Source organism: Chaetodon trifascialis, chromosome 13 (genome assembly GCF_039877785.1).
Source record: "Chaetodon trifascialis isolate fChaTrf1 chromosome 13, fChaTrf1.hap1, whole genome shotgun sequence".
Classification (NCBI taxonomy): Eukaryota; Metazoa; Chordata; class Actinopteri; order Chaetodontiformes; family Chaetodontidae; genus Chaetodon; species Chaetodon trifascialis.
In genome coordinates this window covers 13,129,796-13,152,432 of record NC_092068.1, presented here as the reverse complement: position 1 = coordinate 13,152,432, position 22,637 = coordinate 13,129,796, and the positions used below count along the sequence as shown (strand labels likewise).

General features: G+C 41.2%; 1 protein-coding gene across 3 annotated transcripts in view; it reads right to left on the bottom strand.

Moving 5' to 3' along the window:
- Positions 1-22,637, bottom strand: part of khdrbs2 (KH domain containing, RNA binding, signal transduction associated 2) — a 64,608-nt gene that overhangs the window by 31,917 nt on the left and 10,054 nt on the right. For all 3 annotated transcript variants that reach the window (XR_011603002.1, XR_011603003.1, XM_070977958.1), the window contains exons 2-4: positions 20,812-20,939; positions 8,778-8,894; positions 1,783-1,929 (exon numbers count right to left, since the gene is read on the bottom strand). Coding sequence is in view for 1 of the 3 variants with exons in the window: in XM_070977958.1 (XP_070834059.1) it covers positions 1,783-1,929; positions 8,778-8,894; positions 20,812-20,939 (392 nt within the window). In the remaining 2 variants the exon portion in view is untranslated. The remainder of the gene's footprint in view (positions 1-1,782; positions 1,930-8,777; positions 8,895-20,811; positions 20,940-22,637) is intronic.

The window sequence follows — 22,637 nt, the reverse complement described above, 5'->3', positions numbered from 1 at the left end:
AATTCACCACAGGATTGGATGTGTCCCAAACTGCAATACTCCTACATAACCAGCAGGAAAATCACTTAAGTCTAGACTGCTTAAAGATGCGATCATTTCCACTTCAAAGTAAGATTGTATGAATAAGTACCTATATGTTGTTCTCTGCTTAAGTCATACTTAAGTCCTGTTTATATAAATGAGAGCAAGCTACAACTTCCAAAATGCCTGGCACCAATGCTTTTTGTGTGTATTGTCATTTATAATAAAGCAGCACTGGAGGGTTTTATTGTCCACTTCTACCTGCCACTAACTGGTTTTGAACACCCTCAAATATGGCAAACAGTGCATTCTCATCCACAGTAATGATCTTCAGCCCTTTTCTCACTTAGTAAAATCTCACTCAATTGGTTCCTTCCCAGTAACCCTGCAGCATTAGTTCTGCTGGCAGATTCTCACAAAAGATCCAAACTGCTGTCTAGCCTAAACAATCTGTGCTTATTGAATGTGTTCTCCTATTTAAAAAGAAATGTATTACAGCCAATCCTGCGTGTACACTAATTAGAAAATGTGTCTGCACTTCTATAAAGATAATTTAGAATACACCGTACCTCATCTTTTCTCAAGGTACTGCAATTAAAGCAAGAGCTAGGGCTCTGCCAGCAATACATTAATATTCTTGGAAAGACTGTGTGTGGACGTAAGGCCTATATTTACTGCTGTTTCTACAGTGACCCACTCAACAATACATAAAAGCCCCTGCTGATCTAAGATGAGCAAGAGAAGCCAGCTGACCTTTTTATTACTAGAGACTGGAGAGCATCAGAGCACTAATGTGAGGTTGAAGCAAATTAACATTTGTACAGAAAATGTACGTCTGGTGTGTTATTTACTCCATCAGTCTCACAAAGTTTGTTTTAACATACTGTACAGGCATGGTGCCAGTTCCACTTTGAGCCACAAGTACAAGCAGTTCTTTTAAGGCCTGAGTTTTCATGCAAATCGTGTGCACCAGCAGATAATGAGCCAAGGGTTCAGGAGTTGATGTGCCAAACAGTTGCTAATATTAGAGTAAATCTGAAGAAGCCTGGAAACAAATACGCTTCGCTTTTACAGCTTGAAGACAAAGAGAATCTGATATGAAAGACATGTCCAGTGATAAGAGTATTTTTCCCTGAATTCTCCAGGAACAGATGAATAACCCCATATTTGTTTACTTGTTTTTTGGCAGACAGTGTTGAGTAATTTGTATTTGGACTGGCATGAACCGCTCAGTACAGATGGAGTATCATCATCCAGCCCAGTGACATGACCCAGACATGCTTGTAACAGCATTGAGTCTGTATCGGAAGAAGCATGAACTCCATAAAGTAGACTCATGCAGCACCTCTATTAGGCTTGTCGCATTTGCAAAGTTTGATTAATATTTACAGCTTAGACTCAGCAAGTGAACACAACATGCACATTAATTATTGCTAAGTTCTCCAGGCTATAAGTTGCTGGAGTCTTGCAAGTCGTTCCATACTGCACTTTAATTGCTGAATACATTATTTTTCATTTGTGAGCAAGAGCATGTAGTGTAGGATAGTGGTTGTAATGCAGAGGCAAAACTTCACACATATCTTACTCTCCTGTAAACAAACCCTGGATACATAATAGTGGATACTGGAAACTTAGAAACTGTTTGCTTTGTGTTAATAGGCCTGGTGGAGAAATGATCAAGTCAGCAGTAATGAATGAAGTTCCTACGACACAGGAATGAAAATTAGGAGGAGAATATATGGTCAAGTATATTTAACTTACTGGAACTAGGAATTTTTTAATCTCTTCCAAGGCGTGACTCATTCGGGAATACGCCTCTCCAGGTGGAGCAAAGACTTCAATTAAAACGTGAAGATCATTACTCAGATGGGCGTATTTGGCATCCCCGCTCTTCCTTAATTCTTCTTCCTGTGGAAAAAAAAACAAGCAAGTGAAGGATTTGTGTCCATAAATGGGACCTCAAAGGACTGGGCCTACGTGTTGTTTAATAAAAGTATTATATTATGCTAATTGGAACAACTGTGGGAGCACAGTTCAAACTTGTTTGGATTAAGGTGCAATTAAACTGCTGCATTTAGACACACCAATGAGATGTTAAAGTTTTCTTTATGTTGTACATTGCAATTTGACTAAGTACATATTAGATTAAAAACTTTTGCCGCTTGATTGTATGAACCTTTAGTGTTTTAAGACTAGTTTAGACTCATTTTTGTGGCTCTACAGAACATTGCCACTGAGAATGCTAATGCTGAGCTAAATGCTAACATCAGCACAGCCTACAAACTTTCTCACAGTGACAATGCTGAGATGCTGAAGTTAACCAGGTACACTTTTTGCCAAGTTTAGCATTGTAGTGAAGTATATTCACGTGCTAACATTAGCTAATCAGTAGTAAACACTCCTTTGCAGGTATTTGGTCATAAACCAAGTCCTGGACAAACTCAATGACAATACATCCCATAGTTGTTTAGATATTTCAGTCTGGATGAACAGACATCCTTTGTGCCACACTGCTAGCTTGGTTAAAAATCTTTACATTTAATTCAGCCATATGAAGTTCTTCTGCTCTAAAATGGAGCTTTATATCATAAGCAGTCCTTAGACAGGCAGGTTATAACCTACAGTTACATTTATGACTTAGATTCAAGACAAGGAGCCACTTGAGCAATCACTAGGAAGACATCTGCACCACATACAAAAACCTTTCTGAATGATATGTGGCCTTTTCCTCACTGGTATAAGGGAAAACTTCTAAATAATAATTATCACTCAACTGAAAACAACAAGAATAACACACTAAACAGTCGAGCTCTGTCGTAGATTTTGGCTCCAGGGAGGATGTTAGCGAATGTTTTTCCAACAGAAGTTGCATTTTTTGATTTGTTGTGAACAATATCTGCCGGCTCCGCTCCAAAACAGCACAAGTTAAAATGAATAGACATCTTGAGACCCACACATGCAGTTCAAGTCATCCTGACGGTCAGTAAGTGTTGACAAAATGTTTGGAAGGTTTCCACGTCCTCTTTTTCTAACGAGACATTGCATAGCAGTCAGCGTAAATGGTGCTAAACAAGTGCATGCACTTGTTCAAGCAGCATTAATTGATTTTTTTGACAACTGGGAGGCAGCGGAACAAGTTGTAAACACAACACTGACATATGATCACCTTATAAAGTTGGCATGGTTCGCGAACAATTGCATAGCTGCACATGCAGCAGATATGGAGCGACACAAGCATTTATTTGGAGTCATGTTTCTGTCTGCCTGACAAATATCCACTCTCATTTCAGCTCTGTTTTGACTTCCAATAACTCCAGAGGGAAATAACTGGCTCTTTAGCAGCTAAATGCCCCTTCGAAACTTAGTTTGTCTGAACTTCAGTGCCGAGCAGGTAGCGCACAATGAGTTGATAAATAAATTTATAAAATAAATAAAAATAGCAAAGCTGTGGGCCACAAAACCAAAACAGTGACCTAAAAGCTAAAATGCTTTGAAGAGCTGAGGGGAAGTGCAGAGTCCGGCGATTATTCTCATTACACCTCGTCAATATAAAACTAGTTATTAATGCAGCTTTAAAACGTTCTGTAAAGACTGCTAAATGAAAACAAATTAAACGAAATGTCATCTGAAAATTGTGTGTTTGACAGGTTGAAAGTCTCATGGATGAATGGTTTTAGTGTAGCTACCCTGTACTCAGTGTAGGTTCAGTTCATCCTTACATTACATCCTCAGGAAGACAAAGGCCAGGAAAGCCACAGGCCCAGATGCCATCAGCTCCAGGGTGCTCAGGGAGTGTGCAGACCAGCTCAGTCAGGTGGTTCTGTACATGTTCTGGAGAGAGTCCCGGCCCTGTGGAAGACCTCCTGCGTGGTGCCGGTTCCAAAAACAGCCCATCCCAGGGAACAAAGCCACTACAGACATGTCGCCCTGACCTCCCACCTCATGAAGACCATGGAGAGGATCATCCTCGGCCACCTTCGCACCCAGGTGAGCTTTGCGCTGGACCCGCTGCAGTTCGCTTATCGACCTGGCATCGGGGTGGATGACGCTGTCACCTACCTACTACACCGGGCCCTGTCTCACCTAGAGTCCCCCGGGGGCACTGTGAGAGTCATGTTTTTTGACTTCTCCAGTGCTTTCAACACCATCCAGCCGTCAATGCTGCGAGGGAAAATGGAAGTGGCTGGTGTGGACCAACAGCTGGCTGCGTGGACCATCGACTACCTCACTGACAGACCGCAGTACGTGAGGTTACACAGCTGTGTGTCAGATGTGGTAGTCAGCAACACTGGGGTCCCCAAGGGTACAGTGCTGTTACCGTTCCTTTCCGCCCTCTATACCTCGGACTTCATGTACAACTCCACCCTCTGTCACCTGCAGAAATTCTCTGATGACAGTGCCATTGTCGGCTGTGTGTCAGAGGAGAATGAGCAGGAGTACAGGGGGGTCATCACGGACTTCGTGGACTCGTGTCAGCAGAACCACCTGATCCTAAACACTGGCAAGACCAGGGAGATGATTATTGATTTCCGAAGGAAACCTTCCCCTCACACACCGGTGAACATCCAGGGCTCGGACATTGACATGGTGGACTCCTTTAAGTACCTGGGTGTTCACCTCAACAATAAACTGGACTGGACAGACAATACTATAACGCCCTGTACAGGAAGGGCCAGAGTCGCCTGCACCTGCTGAGGAGACTGAGGTCCTTTGGTGTTTACAAGGCTCTACTACGGACTTTCTATGACACTGTGGTGGCATCTGCAGTGTTTTATGCCATAGTGTGCTGGGGAGGGGGCAGCACGGACAGAGACAGGAAGAGACTGAACAAACTGGTTAAGAGAGCCAGCTCTGTCCTGGGCTGCCCACTGGACTCCATCGAGGAGGTGGCAGACAAAAGGATGTTAGCCAAGCTGACATCCATCATGGACAACTCCTCCCACCCCCTGCACCACACTGTGAGGACCCTGAGCAGCTCCTTCAGCACAAGACTTTTACATCCCCAGTGCAGGAAGGAGCGCTACCGCAGGTCATTCCTGCCCGCAGCCATCAGACTGTATAACAGTGCACAATAAACATCCACTCAAATACAAGTTGTACTGATAACCTGATCACATCTCACATTTTTCTTGTTTTTCATGTGCAATCGTAGTTTGTAAATTAGTGTGTACTGTATATATTGTATTGTATATATTGTAAATTACCATAAGGTATGTAACATTTGTGCAATATTTTTTATTCTTGTTATTTTTTTGTCTTCTTGTCCTCTGACTTCTTGCAGTCTGTCTTGTTGCTGCTGTAACATGTTTCCCCTATTGTGGGATAAATAAAGTCTATCTTATCTTATCTTATCTTATCTTATCTTATCTTATCTTATCTTATCTTATCGTATGACTGTGTGGTGCACACGTCTGAACACACAGCATCAGTTTTATGATTATCTCGAGATTAAAAATGACAAGGAGAATGATTTTGAATGCAATATAATTGCATATTGCTTATTTATTGATCTGCTGAATAAAATTTTGCGTAACACATTTTGGGAGCTATAGAAACATCACTGCTTTAACAATGAAATGAAAGCAAACTTATGAATCCTTAAGCAACAGAGCTCCACAGCATGAATGCTAAAACAAATAAATGAATAAAAAAATACAGCGCAAAACATTATGAATGTTAAAAGGTGAATGTTTAGACAGGGGGCATTGAGTTAAAGCAAGTTTACCAGAGGCCACTAAAGTAAACAAAAGATGTCAATACGAGCTCTAATGCAAACTGCTCCAAAGTCTGATGACAAGAAAAGCCCAATCACCTTTAAGTCTTAACCCAGGCCCTGAGGGGCCCTGCCGGAGGCTACACACTCGCTTTAAAGGCTTAAAAGACTTGTAGTATAGCTCGGGGCCAGTCCTAACTGAGTTTCAAAGGAAGCATTTAAATCATAAAATCAATTCTGCTCTGAACAAATTAGAAGTGATGTCAGACCTGGAGAGGGGACGGTTTGTCTACTCATATCAGCTACAGGTGCAGCAGCTGCATACTGAACAATGGGATTATTCAGTCATACCAAAATTAACACAGATAAGAGGCTTTTTTTTTTTTTTTTTTTTTTTTACCTGCGTTCATTCTTCATTCTGCCCTGCAACAATTGGGTGTCGAGTGCTTTACTCAAGCACACACTGACGGCGGCTGTTAAGAGAGGCGAGAGTGCCACTCACACAGTTTACTCACCCAGACAATCTGGGGAATCCAACTTTTGTCCTTGTGTAAGATGGCCATCCTCCACCCTCTGGGAGGAATCAGCGTTTAATTAAAAAATCACTCCTTAAAGTTCGGCAGCCTTTCACATTCACCGTCAGAGAGCCCAGGTCATTATGAATCAGATCAAAATGTGCAAGTGGGCAGATGATCGTGTCTTTGAGCTGTTTCAACCCTATGAGAGACTGCAGTGCACGCAGAGCTATACATCAATTATGACTGCAGTATGCTGTGTGCTTAATCAATCGATATTGTATGTTTGCACTGCTATAGGGACTTTAGGAGCTTGGAAGTAAAAATCTCTCCAGCCTTGCAGTGTTTGCGGTTAACAGTCTCGAGTCAGGGAGGTGAAATGAGGACTGTGCTTTAGCTCCATGACTCAGCACCACGTTGACCAGGCTAAGATCTATGCACACAGTGTAATATCAACCACATGGTGTAATATGAACTGGGTGGGCTGCTCCAATGCTGAAGTTCCAAATGTGGGATGTACCCTGCTGCTGGACTGATGCATGGGACTCTGGCTATGTCTGCACCACACTGCCTTCTGACCAGCTGCCTCGAATAGCAGCCAGCCTTTCAGTGACGACATTTAGGTGTCAGTCTCATCACAGCGTCCTTCAGACATGGTCAGACTGTACAAAAAATCAGTATCACTAACAGAAAACACCCGACACAACACTCACCATACCTCCCTCAGATTTCAAGGGAACACAACGTGTTACCATGTCAGTAATTGATTTATTAGATAATAAAAAGTCATATTGCATGCTGTACCATACAGCGCAGTATCACAACCTGAGCACTGCATGCATGTAAATAAGCCTTTATTTTACATATAGTTGTTTTTATTAACATTTTAGCTTCTCTTTACTTCATTTTACACACTGAAGACAAGTTAATGCAGCACACGAGTAAATTGAATGGACTTAGTGGCAGGAAGCCAAAGCTTTAAATGAACTCTTGCTGCGGCCAAAACCCAATGAAAAATGTGATGGCACAGAAACGTCTCAGTGCCTCTTCTCTTCGTCAAAGTGAAGACTTTCAGCCTCACAATTAGGCATGAATGGAAATCCATGCGAAAAGGTAGTAATTTCTAATTACAAAGCCATACTGCTATTGAAGATTGTTGGGCTTATTAAGTTAGCTTATCCAAAAGCTTTTTCACCCAGAAGATTCCTTAGCCTTTTTTAGAATACATGAACAAAACAATTACTGTTTACAAGGTCATGGCCAAATTATTTTTCAGTCATTTGTGGATGGGGTGGTCTGTTCTTAGAGAAAAATGAAAATTTGGTCAACATTTCCATTAAAACGGGGAAACTCCATTAGTTAATGAACGTCATGTGATATGATCAAAAGCTCCAGAACAGCTACTGACTGCTCCCTCGTCTCCTGTTTCCAAAGCCAAGAACTCTCAATCTCACACTTCTTTTGAATTTATTCACTCATTAAAAATGGTGTTTCTGATTAAGTGTGATATGGTTGAAAGCTCCAGAATAAGATAATCCTTCATTGATCCCCCAGAGAGGCAATTCAGGGCTGCTAAATGACCTTGACGTGAAACTGTTTCCTCAACTAAACTGAATTTAATATGCACAAATGACCACTAGAGCCACACTGATATGTTTAAGCTGCAATAACTGATTTTTGGCAGCTGAAAGAAGTCGTGAACACAACGCTGACAAATCAACAGCAATATTGTCAGTCATATTGGAGCTGTGACTGTGTCCACCTCAATATGTCCTCAAACCTGAACGACTGAAAACAACCAACCTTGACCTAAAATACGGGTCGTAATAACCTAAGAAACACACAGTAAAGTTATGGACTGCTAAACAATGAATGAGCTGAACCTTTCTATAAAGCTCTGTGAAGCTGAGCGCAGATTCAGATTCAGGTGAGTCACATTGTCATCTGACACATTATTATTGAAGTAGTTATAACAGCCTCCGCATTCTTTTACCCTTAACGCGTTCTTGATGTACTGAAATGCAGCTCCAGCTTCACCAAAGAGGTGGTAACACTGCAAGTCCTTTGTCATGTCGAGGTGTGTGAATCGGAGGCTACAGTAATAACAGCGATGTAACTCGATTGCAGCACACTGAGACCTGTTTTGAGCATGAATTCCAGATCCAGCAGGCTGTCTGTGTACACGCTCGGATAAGTTTGGCTCCAGGGGACCACAAGTCAGCAGGATAAATGGCTTTGGTGAAGAGATTCATTACTTTGTAGTCATAATTGACGATTACAGAATATGCTATTAAACAACACACTGAAACACATTCCCATTTTCTCCTACATATGTTTGTCAACTCAGAGCTATTAATTCTACTCTGGGTGTTATTCATCTCAGTTACAGCTCAGATGCTGTCGCTTAGAATATCCTTCTGTGCTTCGGTGGAACTTCAAGCGATTTGTTTCTGTAAATATTTCCATTTGATCGATATCTAGGACCAGCCAAACAAGTATATTTCAACACCGATCGATATCTGTCTTACCTTGCCTTTATCCCTCATGGACCCTTTGCCGAGGATGGACATCTTGACTCCTGTTTCCTCTTGTAATCGTTTCATGGAATTTCCCCGTGGTCCCAGCAGCTTCCCGACAAAATTAAACTGTGACACAGGAGAAAAAAAGCAATCAGACACCTTATCAATGCCTCAAATATGCGTAAGAAGTGGTCAAATAATGCTAAACGCTCATATATATGGGCAGATGATTCTGAAGCATTCTCTCTTTGTGAGCTGGATGCAAAAGGAATTTGATCCATGTGGAGAAAAGGTTAACATAACAGATGCTTGCTGGCCATTAGTCATCTATTATCAATACAATCTCACATTCCGTTGACCATTCATCATGTGAGAAAAAGCTGCAATGCACCTTGTAATAAATCAATATAATTGTGCTCTGTATGTAGCACATTAAAGGTGAATGGGACTCTCATATGTGGTGCAGCCTAACCTATGCATCCATCCATTTGCTTGAACTGTGCCCTGGCTAGTCATGTATCTTATTGGGGTTTTGGGTCATCCATGTCGCGCCGATGAAAAAGAAAAAAAAAAAAAAAAAGGCAACATAGGCTCAAACCAATAATGTTCCTGAGACTGTTCCAGAGGTCAGTGCTGAGATAAAGTCAGAAATAATGAGTTTCTTCCCAGTGGGAAATTAAGTAATACTATCCCGATGACAAACTATCAGATTCAAGCCTCAGGGCTCTGACTATCATTTCCCTCTCACTGTGCACCAGCTAGTGTTCATATTGAGAAAAGTAGCTCTGGGTTGTTGCAGGAACAACACTGCTGAGATTAGTGGTGATTAATCGGAGGCGTGAAACTCATAACACAACTATAGTCAAATGGGTCGTTTCTCAAGAAAATATGAGCAGAGATCTGTTAGAAAATGAGCTGAAAAAGAGACTTAATCATCCAATGCTTCGAACAAATCCACAACTTATACTATCTCGCACAAACTTTTTAAATTTTAATAAATGGTTCGACCTTCAAACGTTTGCTGTTGGATGAGACGATATGAGACCCCCCACCAGAGCTGAACAGGTGGTCAGCCGCCCACCACAACACACTCTGGCCAACCCTAAAATGATATTAACCTTTTCACAAAGCAGCCTCTCCCACAGTGGCTGAGCGGCTAATAACTTCACTGCCAGCTGTGTGGCTGCTGCACCTCAACTCTGACAACTGCACACTCAGCTTTTTTCATGGACATCATTAACGTCATGAGTGAATGCTACATCTCAGGTTAGGGAGGCGCCAAGGGACGCAGGGATGAAACCTCTTTTTTTTTTAAAGCATCCCTACTGTCCTTGCCTGTCCTCTCTTCTGAATGATTAAGGCACCTCTATGGATGTGTTTCTTCACAGGGGTTGCTTTGACAGGACTATCCTATAGCTGGCAGGGAGCTTGAGAGCAGATGGTCGTTGCGGCTGCGCCGAGTACGCGCTCGCTGGGCGGTAGGAGAAGATTGGCCTGTTTTCATTAAGCTAATGAATGTCTGGAGCTACTCTGCAGCTCCATGGCGAGCAATTTGGGCTTTAGAAAGGGGCACGGTTCGGTGTTAAATGAGGTTTGAAATGATGCAATGTGCCCCCCGTAGTCTCAACACTGATAACTATGCAGATATTAGATGGAAGGGTGTTGTAAATGCAACAATTACGTATGCACTAAGACATTTTAGACGTTGAGGAAATATTCAGTGATAAAATGGGTGCCCCTGTATACTTATTTGTATTTCACAAAGCACAACTTCTACATGAAGGACAAACATTTAATTGAGAGCTTTTGTAGAGGGTGAATTCTAATAAGCCGTATTAATCTCCATATTCACTGTGAAAAGTAACTTTGAGAAAATTCTGTCCTGACCTACAGGTCTGCACGGCTTAAAGCAGGGTGAGCTGCGTCATGTCACTGTGAATCTGCAAAGCTGCTAATGCTGCTGAGCAAAGCACTATTCACAAGAACCTCAGTGACTGAGGCCTGCTTCTTTGTTGTGTTTTTGAACAAAATTACACTGATCTAAAAAAAAATCTCCTCACTTCTGACAGGTACGGTGGCCTTGAGAGCTCAATGCACTGCAACGAAAGAAAGCACCTACAAATAGACAAAACACAAGCAACTTGAGAGGCACATTCACTAATCTGACAACACATATCCAGCCTGATGAAGCACACAGCAAGTGAAGAAAACGCAAGCAAGTACAGCAAACATCGTCCTGCAAATAGAGAAAATACAGGCAAATATTTCCTTTGAAAATGTCCTTTTTGTTTGTACCTCAGCTCCATTTTGTTCTGTGCACAGCACGCCTGTGTTTGGTTAATGTTCTCTGTATTTGCACTGTATTTCGTGATGCTGCAACTGCGCTTTCAAATAATTGTGTTTCTCAATTTGCTTGTTTATCTGTTTGCATGTACTTTCTAAATGGGGAACTCCACTGATTTTACACATAAAAGTCTGTTAACAGGTCTCGAGGAGATATTGATATTGCACATAAAAAGTTGTGTAAAGCCTTTATAGCTCCAAAGGGAGCTGTGTGAAGTCTGATGAATGTCATCCGGTGATGTCACCTGAATCAGTGCTGGTTGGGATGAAGTTTGAGAATTGAAAAATCTGTGGGTGTGGAGTTAGAAAACAGTGAGCTTACCACACCACTGTACTGCTCCTCATGTCTGCTCGAGGTTAGCTGCTCGAGGCTCGAGCAAAACACACCTGAATCTCTTACTGAACAGTCAAAAGTCAAGTTGCATGGTGGGTGGCAGTGTGACACCAGGTTTGTGTGGAATATAAAACTGATATCTCTGCTTCTGTTGCATTGATTTTGATCATTTCTTGACTCTCTTTAGAGTGCTCTCAACACCACCAGGAATGACACTGAGCATTTGAAACAGAGTCCGGTGTCATTACAGTCCATATCATATTCTAGTATTTTTGTTTTGGTTATGCTCGTATCTGATCTCATACATGAGATCTGTTCACTATCAACTTCTGCACAGCTGTGTTTAAAAAGGACGAGGCCTACAGGTTTCATAAGATGCTGTTATCCTCCAAACGTTAATCTTAAAGATGGCAGTGATCTGCATTTTTGTGCGTATGACTGAATGAGACTCGCAGGTAAATTATTTAAAGATTTTGGCAGAAAAACACAAGTCCTTCAATTTTTAAAAAGTTTTATTTTAGAGATCACACCTTTCATTGTGGCTGTTTTCTGCATGCACTGCATATGAAAAAAAAAAGATCTGTGACCCATCCCTGAGCATCAAGTTGTTAATATTCAAACAGAATTTGCTAACACACAAAGTATGTAAAACAATATAACCACTGTTGTCTATAAGCGGGTTTATGTATTTGATGAAAGATGCTGTTTGTGCTGTAGGCTGAGGTCTTTTATCTTTATTTCATACGATGTCACTAACATGCCTAATAAGAGCTCCATGAACATCCCACCTGAGTGTCAGAGGTTCACAAAAGAATATTTTTCCATCCACAAAATACTTTGAAACTGTTGTGCACTTTCACGGCCCTGATTTTTTAATGCTCCTAAGTTTTAAGAAATACAAGTCATTAAATGAGATAAGATGAATAAGAAAGCAAAGATCAAAAGAAGCATATACTTAAATAAAAATCAAAGCAACCTCAGGTTGATTTTATGGACCAAACTAGCGTGTTTCTGTGCTTCATTAAAGTGCAGATCCAATAACAAAAAAACAACAAACATTATAGCTTTTAAGCTGGAAAATGTGCACAAAGGCCACCCTTTAATGCAGTGCACCGGGGCCTGTCAAGATTTGCAGATGTCCTGAGGCACTTACTGCCAGGTTAGCAAGCTGTGCTATTGGGGAAGTCCAGGTCCTCCCTGGTAGGGGGATTAAAGCCTGAGGTAGGGGTTTATGCTTTAATGACAGCTCGGGATGACTGGGCTGTGAGCTTGTCAGAAGAGTGTGTCCTATCAGCTCCACAGACATTAAAGAAAGCAGGTGACTGGTTGTTTGGTGCTTGTGTGACGAGCAGAGGAGCTTTACTGCTCACCTGGAGAGCTTTTAAGAACGGAATCCAAATCATCACATGATCAAATGGAGTGCTTGAGGGGAGGTTGTGGGTCAGTGTTAATGCTAATAAATGGTGTGAGATATTAAGGTATGTTGTAGCCCTGGTCAAAACATAAATGAAACAACTTCAGACATATGCAGTCCAAAACATAGCAAAAATAATCGTGCGTTCATTTGTGCAAGGTTACAAACACCCTGGATCTTCCCTCACTGACCTGTCATGTTCATCAACAAACAGGAGCTCAATGCTCCAATTGAACAACCCTCATGGCCAACACACACAGACAGGAAACAAAACAAACATCACAATTGCTGTCAGTTTTAACAGGTGACAAACAACTTGAGCCAAGATCAGCGCAGACGAGCAGCCGGCAATGCCAACACGAAATGAATGCCACTATGAAAGTGTTCCAGACGGGGCTGTGTTTTGCTGTCGGAGGAGCAGCTACTTAACTTTCCTGTTAGAGCAAAGACAAATCAATTCATACAATCTGAGCTCTCTTCTTGTGAGTCTCTAACAAGCTTTCGCCTTCAAATGACAGGTGACTTCTTTTGCTTCCAATCTCCTCCACGTCTTCAACAAATAGAGAGGTAGACCTTTCCAAATCCTGCTCAACAGAAGAATTTGACATATGTTCAACACTGTTACTGTGGTTTGTCTCTTTATATAATGCTATACTTCACAGTATATACTAGTTTTCATGCTATGCTGTTTGGCTGTTAATATGCAGGGAATTAATGGACTTTTCAGTTTTATTTTAACAGGACATTCATGAAGTAATGAAAACCGGTGGCCATTACACAAACCTATCGTACTGTTGAATCATCACGGACACTTTGGTGCTGGTGTGCTGAGGAATGTTGAGGATATCACTAAGAGAAAGCCCTCACGTGGACAGCAATGCCACTGTCTCACATACATCATCAATGGGACACTGTAGAAGTGCTTGAAGCTTAAAGCTAATTTGACGCTCTAACATCTTTGTTTTTAATTGAAAGAACATCATTAACATAACACAAATAACAGCAGCTCAGATAAGCGCAAAGACAATGATTCAAACAACATGCACATTTCAGTGATAGCGGAGTCCAGCAACCACCAGAGCAGCAACGCAAAACAGCAGTACAACAGTAGAAAACGTTGATATTTTCAGCCGAGACCTGAAAAATCTTTTGTAATAACTAATGAACTAAAGCTCATATGCATTCAGTGAACATTATGAAAATAACATCATCCATCTCTGGCTAGAAATGCTATTAAAAAGCGTTTTACTTAGAATTGTCTTGCATGCATTGTTGCATTTCCACTGAGAGTGAAAGAAATGTCCACCATGTGTTTGTTTTCACTGACAGAAACATGACAATCACTTGATGGGGATGCAGGACATTAGAAAAGAATGGACAGACAACCTCACATTAGAACAAGCTGCAAACACAATAATGACATATTACTGCCTTATAAGGTTGTTATGGCCAACTGAGCAGACATTAAGGAACTTAAGCATGAGCTGTGTTTGTGTCCATCTAATGAATGTAAGTCTAATATTCACTCTTTTCGCTGTGAATTGGTCTCCACTAACACTTGGGAAAAATGTCTTGTTCCTCGCTAATTGCCTCACAATGCTCACCAGCTAGCCGCTAACTTTATCAGAGCTTTTTCGCCTGCTGCTGCTTGAAATGAGACGGATAAGAGCGGAGAAAGTGACCCAAAAAAGTAACACCGAGCTGAAAGATGCTAAAATGTTCCATATAGCTGTGAGGAGTCCAGTCATTTGATCCATGACTATTTATTAGAGCAGCTTTAATGAGGAAACACAATGCAGTTCAAAACATGTATTAATATTTTTGTTCTCTCAGGTCTTCCTGTGGCTGCCTCACCATTAGTTGCAATTAGCTTTAATTTTTTTCTCGCTGTGAGCGGCTCCTCACTTTCTGCTGCACGCTGCATTGTGGGACAATAGTGTCAATCAGCAGCTCACTTAAAAATCAAGTGAATCTATGATGACATTTTACTTGATTTTTTTCTCATTTCCAGAATGAACGCACTCCATACTGAAAACCCTGTTAGAATTAGCATTTCCTATAGAGCCGGGACACCGCATATGGATAGTTTTTTCACAAGGGGGCATTTTATCTCTATTATCTCTCATGAGCAGCATTGTGGCAGACAAAGTCATCACACAAACAATGGCTCAGTGGGATCCCAAAGAGGAACTGCGATGCTATCATACAAGTGCTTAATTTTAATTCGCACTCTGTACTCCCTCTACTGTATTCAGCACTTATCTAAGCAAAACACCTTTCCACATGATAGGCCTTTCTTTGGGACACTGACATCTCTGGGCGGACAAAAATGGAATTTCTCTATGGGTAGAGCACAGCTGCTGCACTATTTAAAGGTCACAATAGCCAAAGACTGATAAGCTCGACACTGTGGCACCCACAAGGACGAACTACAATTTAATGTGTTGTTGGCTACCTGTAGAATGGATAGTTACAGCAAACACCCTCCAGAGGTAACTAGCTTGTTTGAATGTGACAAGAGTAGAAGTATGTCCAATTTATTCAAATTAAAAGGGTAAAATCTTTTTTATTAACACACACACACATGCACACACACAGAACAGTCCCAGTACTGGACTCAGACTAGCAGACAGTATCAGCCATTGAAAATCCATTTCATGCCCCAAGGTTATGAGATGCTAATCAAGCTGTCTCATTAAACAGCAGCGGATAAATTCTAGTTAAGAGATAATGAAAATGACTATGCCGATGATCTTAATCATATTTTTGCTGAGTAAGTAGTGATCTCAGTGTACAGTTTCAAGACGTCTGTAAGCGCGCTGTGAGTCTATCATTTGTTTACATGTCAAAGCGAGGCAGGTACAGATGTACCTTCTCTTCTCCCGTTAACTCAGATCAACCCCGTTTTCAAGGTTTCATCACTTTTTCAGAGGAGATTAAGGTAAGTGATGGTAAGGACACTGGAGCAAGGTTCCAAGGCCAACTGTCTTTATCCCGACGGGCTGTAAAACGACAACAGACCTAATGTGCATTTTACAGAGGGCGGTGCACAAAACGTACAGGTCGCCCCAATGAATGATGTATGCAACTGGAGCCAGTCTGTAACTGGATACACGCTGCAACCCTCCAGGTTTAATCTGCATACATCTGTGGTGCAGCAATTGAAATTTAAACTTATTTCAATCAACCAAGTTTCATGCAACAGCATATATTGTAAACCACAAGATTAACTTCTAATTGTTCACATTTAATTAAAACTTTTGATACTGACATACACTAATTGTGGTAAAATAATGATACTCTTTCAACTGGTGGGTTCAGGTGAGCATTAATCCTACTTTGAGTGAATATGTTCCTTTATCAGCTCTCCAGCTAACAATGAATTTCAGATGCTGACAGCTGAAAGTGAATTTATTATTCAGCGACGGAGGGTAGTGTGACATGTACAATCCACTATTGGTTTGCAGATGCCTTCTAGTTCGTTGGGGAATGATTGTGTGGAAAAAAATAAAGTGGGGAATAATAATATCTTAGAGTGGTTACAATGCTGCAGTTGCATAATTGAAATCCTTAAGTTGAGTTTAGAGTATGCTCAGACTGCATAGCTTATACTAAATTTAATTATATATTATATAATCTATAATAGAATTAGAATTCATTCAGATTCAGTTAATTTTGCAAATGTATAAACTTAACAGGATAATGAGCTACGCACTGAGGTTCATATTCAAGGTTAATACTGGTTCCCCCCATCAGCCGCAGGAAGTTGTGTTTATTATTATGCCTACTGTATTATATATAATGTTATACACTCAAAGTGTATGATTCTAATCATTAATCTCTTACTGCATCAAACTGCACATTGTTGGCTGCCTCTTCCCAGACACCATAGATGAAAATTAGTTTTTAGCTGTATTTGGTGGAATTAATGTAAGCATTGTCCCTAAACGAACAGTGAAATTAAATTAAATATTCCTGTAACGTGTTGTGTTGGCAAAGACTTATAAGCCAAATTATAGTTCTATTTTAACCACCTGGTTTTGTTTTTGTGATCCTACAGTAGTTTCTTACTGTCTTTGACTCAAATCTTGACATAGTCATTTATTTTGTTGAGATATTTCTGGGCCTGAAGCTTGTTTTGTTGATATCACCATCACTACAATGCAACCTAAAGAAACTACACGGTGTTACAAAACAGGACTGAACAGGCCGTTTTCTCAGAGGACATTTTGACTTGTCATAGCAGGAGAAGCACAGGTGGAAAGAATAACATTAATGAGAGCTTACATTAAGGTGTGTCAGTAAGCCAGGCCACTGACCAGCATGCACGAGACCAGAGTCCTGTAATGAAATGCAGCCGTTGTTAATGCGAACGCTTCTCCCGCGGTGACATATCAAAGATGGCTGCAGTGAAAACAGCCTATACGTCTGCCAGCGTGCCATAAAGAATGATTTCATCAGCACTCTCTGTTTCACTGTTAGAGGACATTAATCTTCCACGTGTCACATCGTCAAATCCCAAACCATGCAGAAGAATTCTCCCAAGTAATAATTTAATTACTTTGCATTTAATTACGTTGCAGCAAGATGGCAGCTGTAAGCACGAATGAGCACTGTTAGACCGCTGAAACGTGAAGGGACAGATTTATGACGTTTTATACTTTGCTCTGCCACCAGTGACAGAAAGTAAGGCTGGACATTATTGGGTAGGAGAAGTGAGAAAGTGCGCTTCCAGTGTGATGTAAACTATAATCAATTAGTTTGTGGCTCTCTGCGGGGCCAGATGTTGTCAGAGTGAAAAGTCAAATATATTGATCAGGGAAAACGGGCAAGAATTTGTATCTGTGTAGCCACAATGTGCTGACATTTTTCATAACAGTACCTCCAATATTAATGTTTACGCCCGATCAAGCCCCCAAACAAATGTAGTTCTTTACAGGAGCGTTAAAGAAAATGAATCATTGTTCTCTAATCTGACATGCAGCTGTTAAAAAGGTGTTTTGCAGGTGTTATAAATACATTAACATGGGTTCTTAAACAATATCAGAAATTCTGACTGACTATAATATTGCTTAAACCCCTACTTTTTGTCTGAAAACTTCTACCTTCGTCGTGTCCTTTCTGTGTCAAACTGTGTCAGCTAAGTGTGAAAAATCTGTATTCAGCCTCATAAGTTATTTGCTGTGTGCTGCATCTTACTCATCTTTCAAAGCTCTGCTCCACTGTTTTTCTCATCCTCCTGTGCGCTTGATCAAAGAGTTGCTTCATGTGGCTAATTACAATTAACTGAAAGTGCAGTGTTACCAAGATGTTTAAGATAGTGACACTGCAGTCTTGTTTGTTGCTGACTATGCAAGTAGGTCTCAGAAGCTGTTGTTGGACAACTGCTCCGTCCCCCTGGACTGCACTGCTTTGCTTACTGTGCAGAGCTGGCACTATTAGCCTGCTCATTGTACCTGACAAGCTTTTGTTTATGATCATACTCTTTCACACGACATATTTGAAAACATCTCAGTGGTTCTCATCTTTTTCTTTTTTCTTTCTTTTTTTTTGAGGGGGGGGGGGGGGGGGGCGCAATGGTTTTGATGGTTTTGGTCATTGAATGAGAAGCAGACTCAAACCTGAGACACCAGATGAATGCAATGAACCAGCAGTAGGAGAGAAGCCGAGTACTCTATCTGCAATCTTCTCACTTTACTCCTCATTTGTTTCCAGGAGGAAAATGGGTGTTTCCTTAGAATCAGCTTGCTTGCTTATGTGTGAGAGAAGATATTGCCATTTAATTGAGCCTCACGTTGCTGAACTGGTGCCCACAGTGCATGCTCTGTGGGTGTCCACTACTTCACGTCTATCCAAACCCTCTAGGAGTGTGAACCATTCATTCCGATAGAGCCATTACCAAAAATGTTTATTCCTAATTTTACATGCAGCGTGTGTGCTGCGGGTTCAGGGAAAACTCAACATTCACAATTTGGAAGTACTTTCGAATGAAAAATGGTGGCCAGAAAATGCACTTAATGAGGCAGAAACACAAGGACAGAAAGATATCCCTGAGTCACTGTGAATCTTCTGCTCCCAAGAAACTGGCTCAATTGACATTTTTTATAGATCTGAAATCAATGTAATAGAGTGAGGAGTTCCTGAACACAGCTTAATTACTTTCTCAACACTGATCCTGAGGAGGAGACAGCAAATTGATTTCTATGGAGTGTCCTGAGGGGCTCACTGGACTGAAGTACACCGCCTGTGCTCCTGAGGCGCAGTTAAACGTTCCTCTGCCGTCCGCTCGTCTCTAGTCTTTCTCTAATGAGACCGACAAAATCAGTGAGCACAATTTAAAACATATGAAGGCCGATGAGACGGGATGCTGGGGCAAGGTCTAACGCTAAAGGGAACATAACAGGACAAATCCTGAAGTTGGATGCTGTGATTTGTTCAGGATCTCTTCTCTAGAACTCCTTTACTGAGCACTGGACGGCAAGAGACCAGTACCAGTATGTGAAACAAGTACTGGGAGACAGAAAGGTGTCACTAGATGGGATGATGGGAGACCTGCAAGGTTTATATGATGGGAGGCGATGGCGCAGTCACACCAAAGCCTACGACCAGATTGGGTGGATGGAAGTTTGCACACACCCACACACACACACACCCCCGCCAAAAGGAGGTGCATCAGCAAAAGCACTGAAGGAGGGAAAATGAGCACAACATAAAAACACATAAAGTCATGGTGACAACACTGGAATTGTAGTTTTACTTTATGGGAACTTCATTTCAGCTACTCATGGATGCCAAGTATCCTCTATGACCACACCATGAACGCAATCTTCATTAGACTATCATGTAATGAAAAGCAATAGGGAGGCAGCGAGCATCAGTTAATCATTAGTAACTACAAATCAGCTTTATTATATATCTCAAAACAAATACCATCTACTTTCAGCTAAGATTTTAAAGGATCTGATTTTAAAAAACAATATCTAATGTTACTAATTATTAGCTAATTTTATCAGCAGTCATCTTGATAAATGTCTTGAAACACGTGAACATAACAAATGATGGTCTCAACACGTCAGCTGGACACACATATATTGTATTTGAAGGAATAAAAGCACAGAAGAAAACTCAGTATTTCTATGAAGGAGAACTACTTCCTCACTGATTGATGTTCATATTAGTGATCTGACACTGACATTGATCTGTTTGTCTACCGACAGTTACAAAACATGCAGTACATGCTGTACTTGCAGAGCCGCACAAATAATCTATAAACTATATGGAAATATGTTCTGTTGCAATCTGTGTTGCTACACTGAGGCCATTATTCTTAGCTGTCTGTTGCGTGAATGTGTGAATGCAAAGTCAGTGGAGCAGGTTTCCTTGATTACAGTGGCAGCAAAGCCTTTTGCTTCTCCACAAGCAGCTGTGTGTTGTTGCTTAGCTGCTTGATGGAGCAGCCTCATTAGGCTACATTTCAAACTTTGTCAGTACTGACATTGCATAACTCAGAATAACGCGCACTGTGTCATGCTGTGATTTATGGTCATTGTTCTTCACTATACCCTTGAGTGCTTTAGTGCGCTAAAACTTTTCTTTTTTGATGACTTCATCAAAATAAACAGACACCGGCTGATGACTTTCCATTAGCCTGTTTGGTGCTCAGTGGTGTTTTCAGTGCCAAAAAGTTTTTGTGCAGGGGGTGGTGCAGGTGAAGCTGGAGTGCACAGAATACGAGGCCCCATCCACCAGCTGACAACTAAAATTAATGAAACAATACAACACGCTCACGAGCTGTGTTTTTCAAATGCTCCTCTTCCATCCTGCCTTGCACTTTCACTTTTCTGGTTATTTGAAAATAATGTCAATTTCCAATACTGGTCAGTTTCTTTCCACAGAAAATACAATACAGGACAGTGCAGCATGTGGTTTTAGGTTGTTGCTGCGTCTCTTACCTTTGGGTACTGTTGGACTGGGATGAGAACTCTTTCAGAGAGCTTGATATTTTTATTGCTGATGATATCTAGGTATTTCTTCATGTCACCATCTTTTCTCAGTTCATCCCCTTCATACTTTTCAATCTCTGCAGAAAAACACAAAACAGATAAGACGATAATTAGTTTGTTACACAAATGAAAAAGCATCAATCAACATCTTGAAGTCTGCTTTGGAGCCAGCTGCAGCATGACAACCAAATGGTGTCATGTTCGGCTGGGGACGCATTAGGGGAAATTTAAGTATGCACCGCGTCGCACGGTGAATATTTTGCTGATTATTTTGCGTCTCGGCTGTAAATGTGCTCACATTGCACACTTAATGATGTGAGATGATCCCACTGACTCCTGATATGTCCTTTTACAACGGGCCCTGTAATCTCATGATCCAGTAATTCCAATCAAAATAACAACAGAGGCAAACAGTCACAGTCGGCTCGCTGTGCCTCACTCCACTGCAAAGTGAGCTCTAGTGGGCTGTCAGCAGTCTCTGAGTCCCACATAGCACAGGATTAACGCAGATGGCGGATTAAACATGTAAAATGTTTGATATTATCGGGTAAAAGTCAATTGGGGTGCTTAAGATTTGATCTGTGATCTCTCACATTAAGCTCATATTTGCAAATCGTTGGTTTCAATCAAACTGCAGTATTCCTCCTTACAGTTTGCAATATGGACAAATCTTGTGCAAACTTGCTCAATAGTCCTCATGTGTGTCCCCGGCCTTTTTGCAGTAAGAGGAGAGATGAGAGGTGGATATTAACAGTCTGGATGAGCTTGACAGGAAGGGCAGAGAGCCTGTGCACCCCGAACACTGATATTTCTTGATTAATACATTTTAGAGCACTTAACCTGAAACATTCACAACACAGTAAGTCCTGCAGAAATGAAGCTGTTGTTCACCTAGTGGGGGAGACTCCTCTGCCGCTAATTAACACTCAGTGGAGCTACAACTATCAGTCTGCTGCACACTTGCTGGACAATAAAAGATGTTCCCCAACAAGGCCGAGAACGAGTCACTGACCCCTCCTGAGCTGCTTTACTGAAACTTGAGAGGTCATTAGACTGGAGCACTCCACCCTTATCTGAGCTGTCAACAGTCAGTGGACACAGCTGTGAGGGTACACACAGCTCTGGCACTGGCTTTGCATTAATGCGTCTCTCTTTTTACAAATGTTCACTCAGGAAGGACAGAAATAAATCCTAATAAGTGGCTGAATTTGACTAGTAATCAGTTTGTGTGGAAATTGCATTGCCTTGCAGGAAAAGTGTTCTGGTTTATGTTCCCAATGAAGGGTCCTTCTGAGGCTTTTCCTTGATGTGACCTTCTGGACATCCATAACTTCAGCTTAATGATACCTCTGTTCCAGGCAGCTCCAATATTCCTCATTACAGTTTCTTATGGGCAGTGGTTTCAGTTTTACACCATGAATTAAGGTCATTTGTTTGATATCGCTATTGTCTGTGAAATCACAAAGCCCAAACTCCGACAGTTTGAAATGCATCAATTTCTTCCAGCGCGACACAATCTCTCTGATTGTGTCTGATTGTCCGAGGAAGATCATTTAAATTGGAACGTGCTGTTTCTACTTTTTTGCAGTTTCCCTCTTTCACCGAGGCTGTAAACATGCCTAAATGCTAGATATCAACAAAATGGGAGCGTGCCAATGAATGAACATTTTTAAAAAATGCCTTTTAGGTTATAAAGTATGTAGCAGCAACAGATGGAAGAGCCTTAACTAACAGAGATTTTTACTGAGGAAAGACTTTGTTTGCTGCTTTTTATT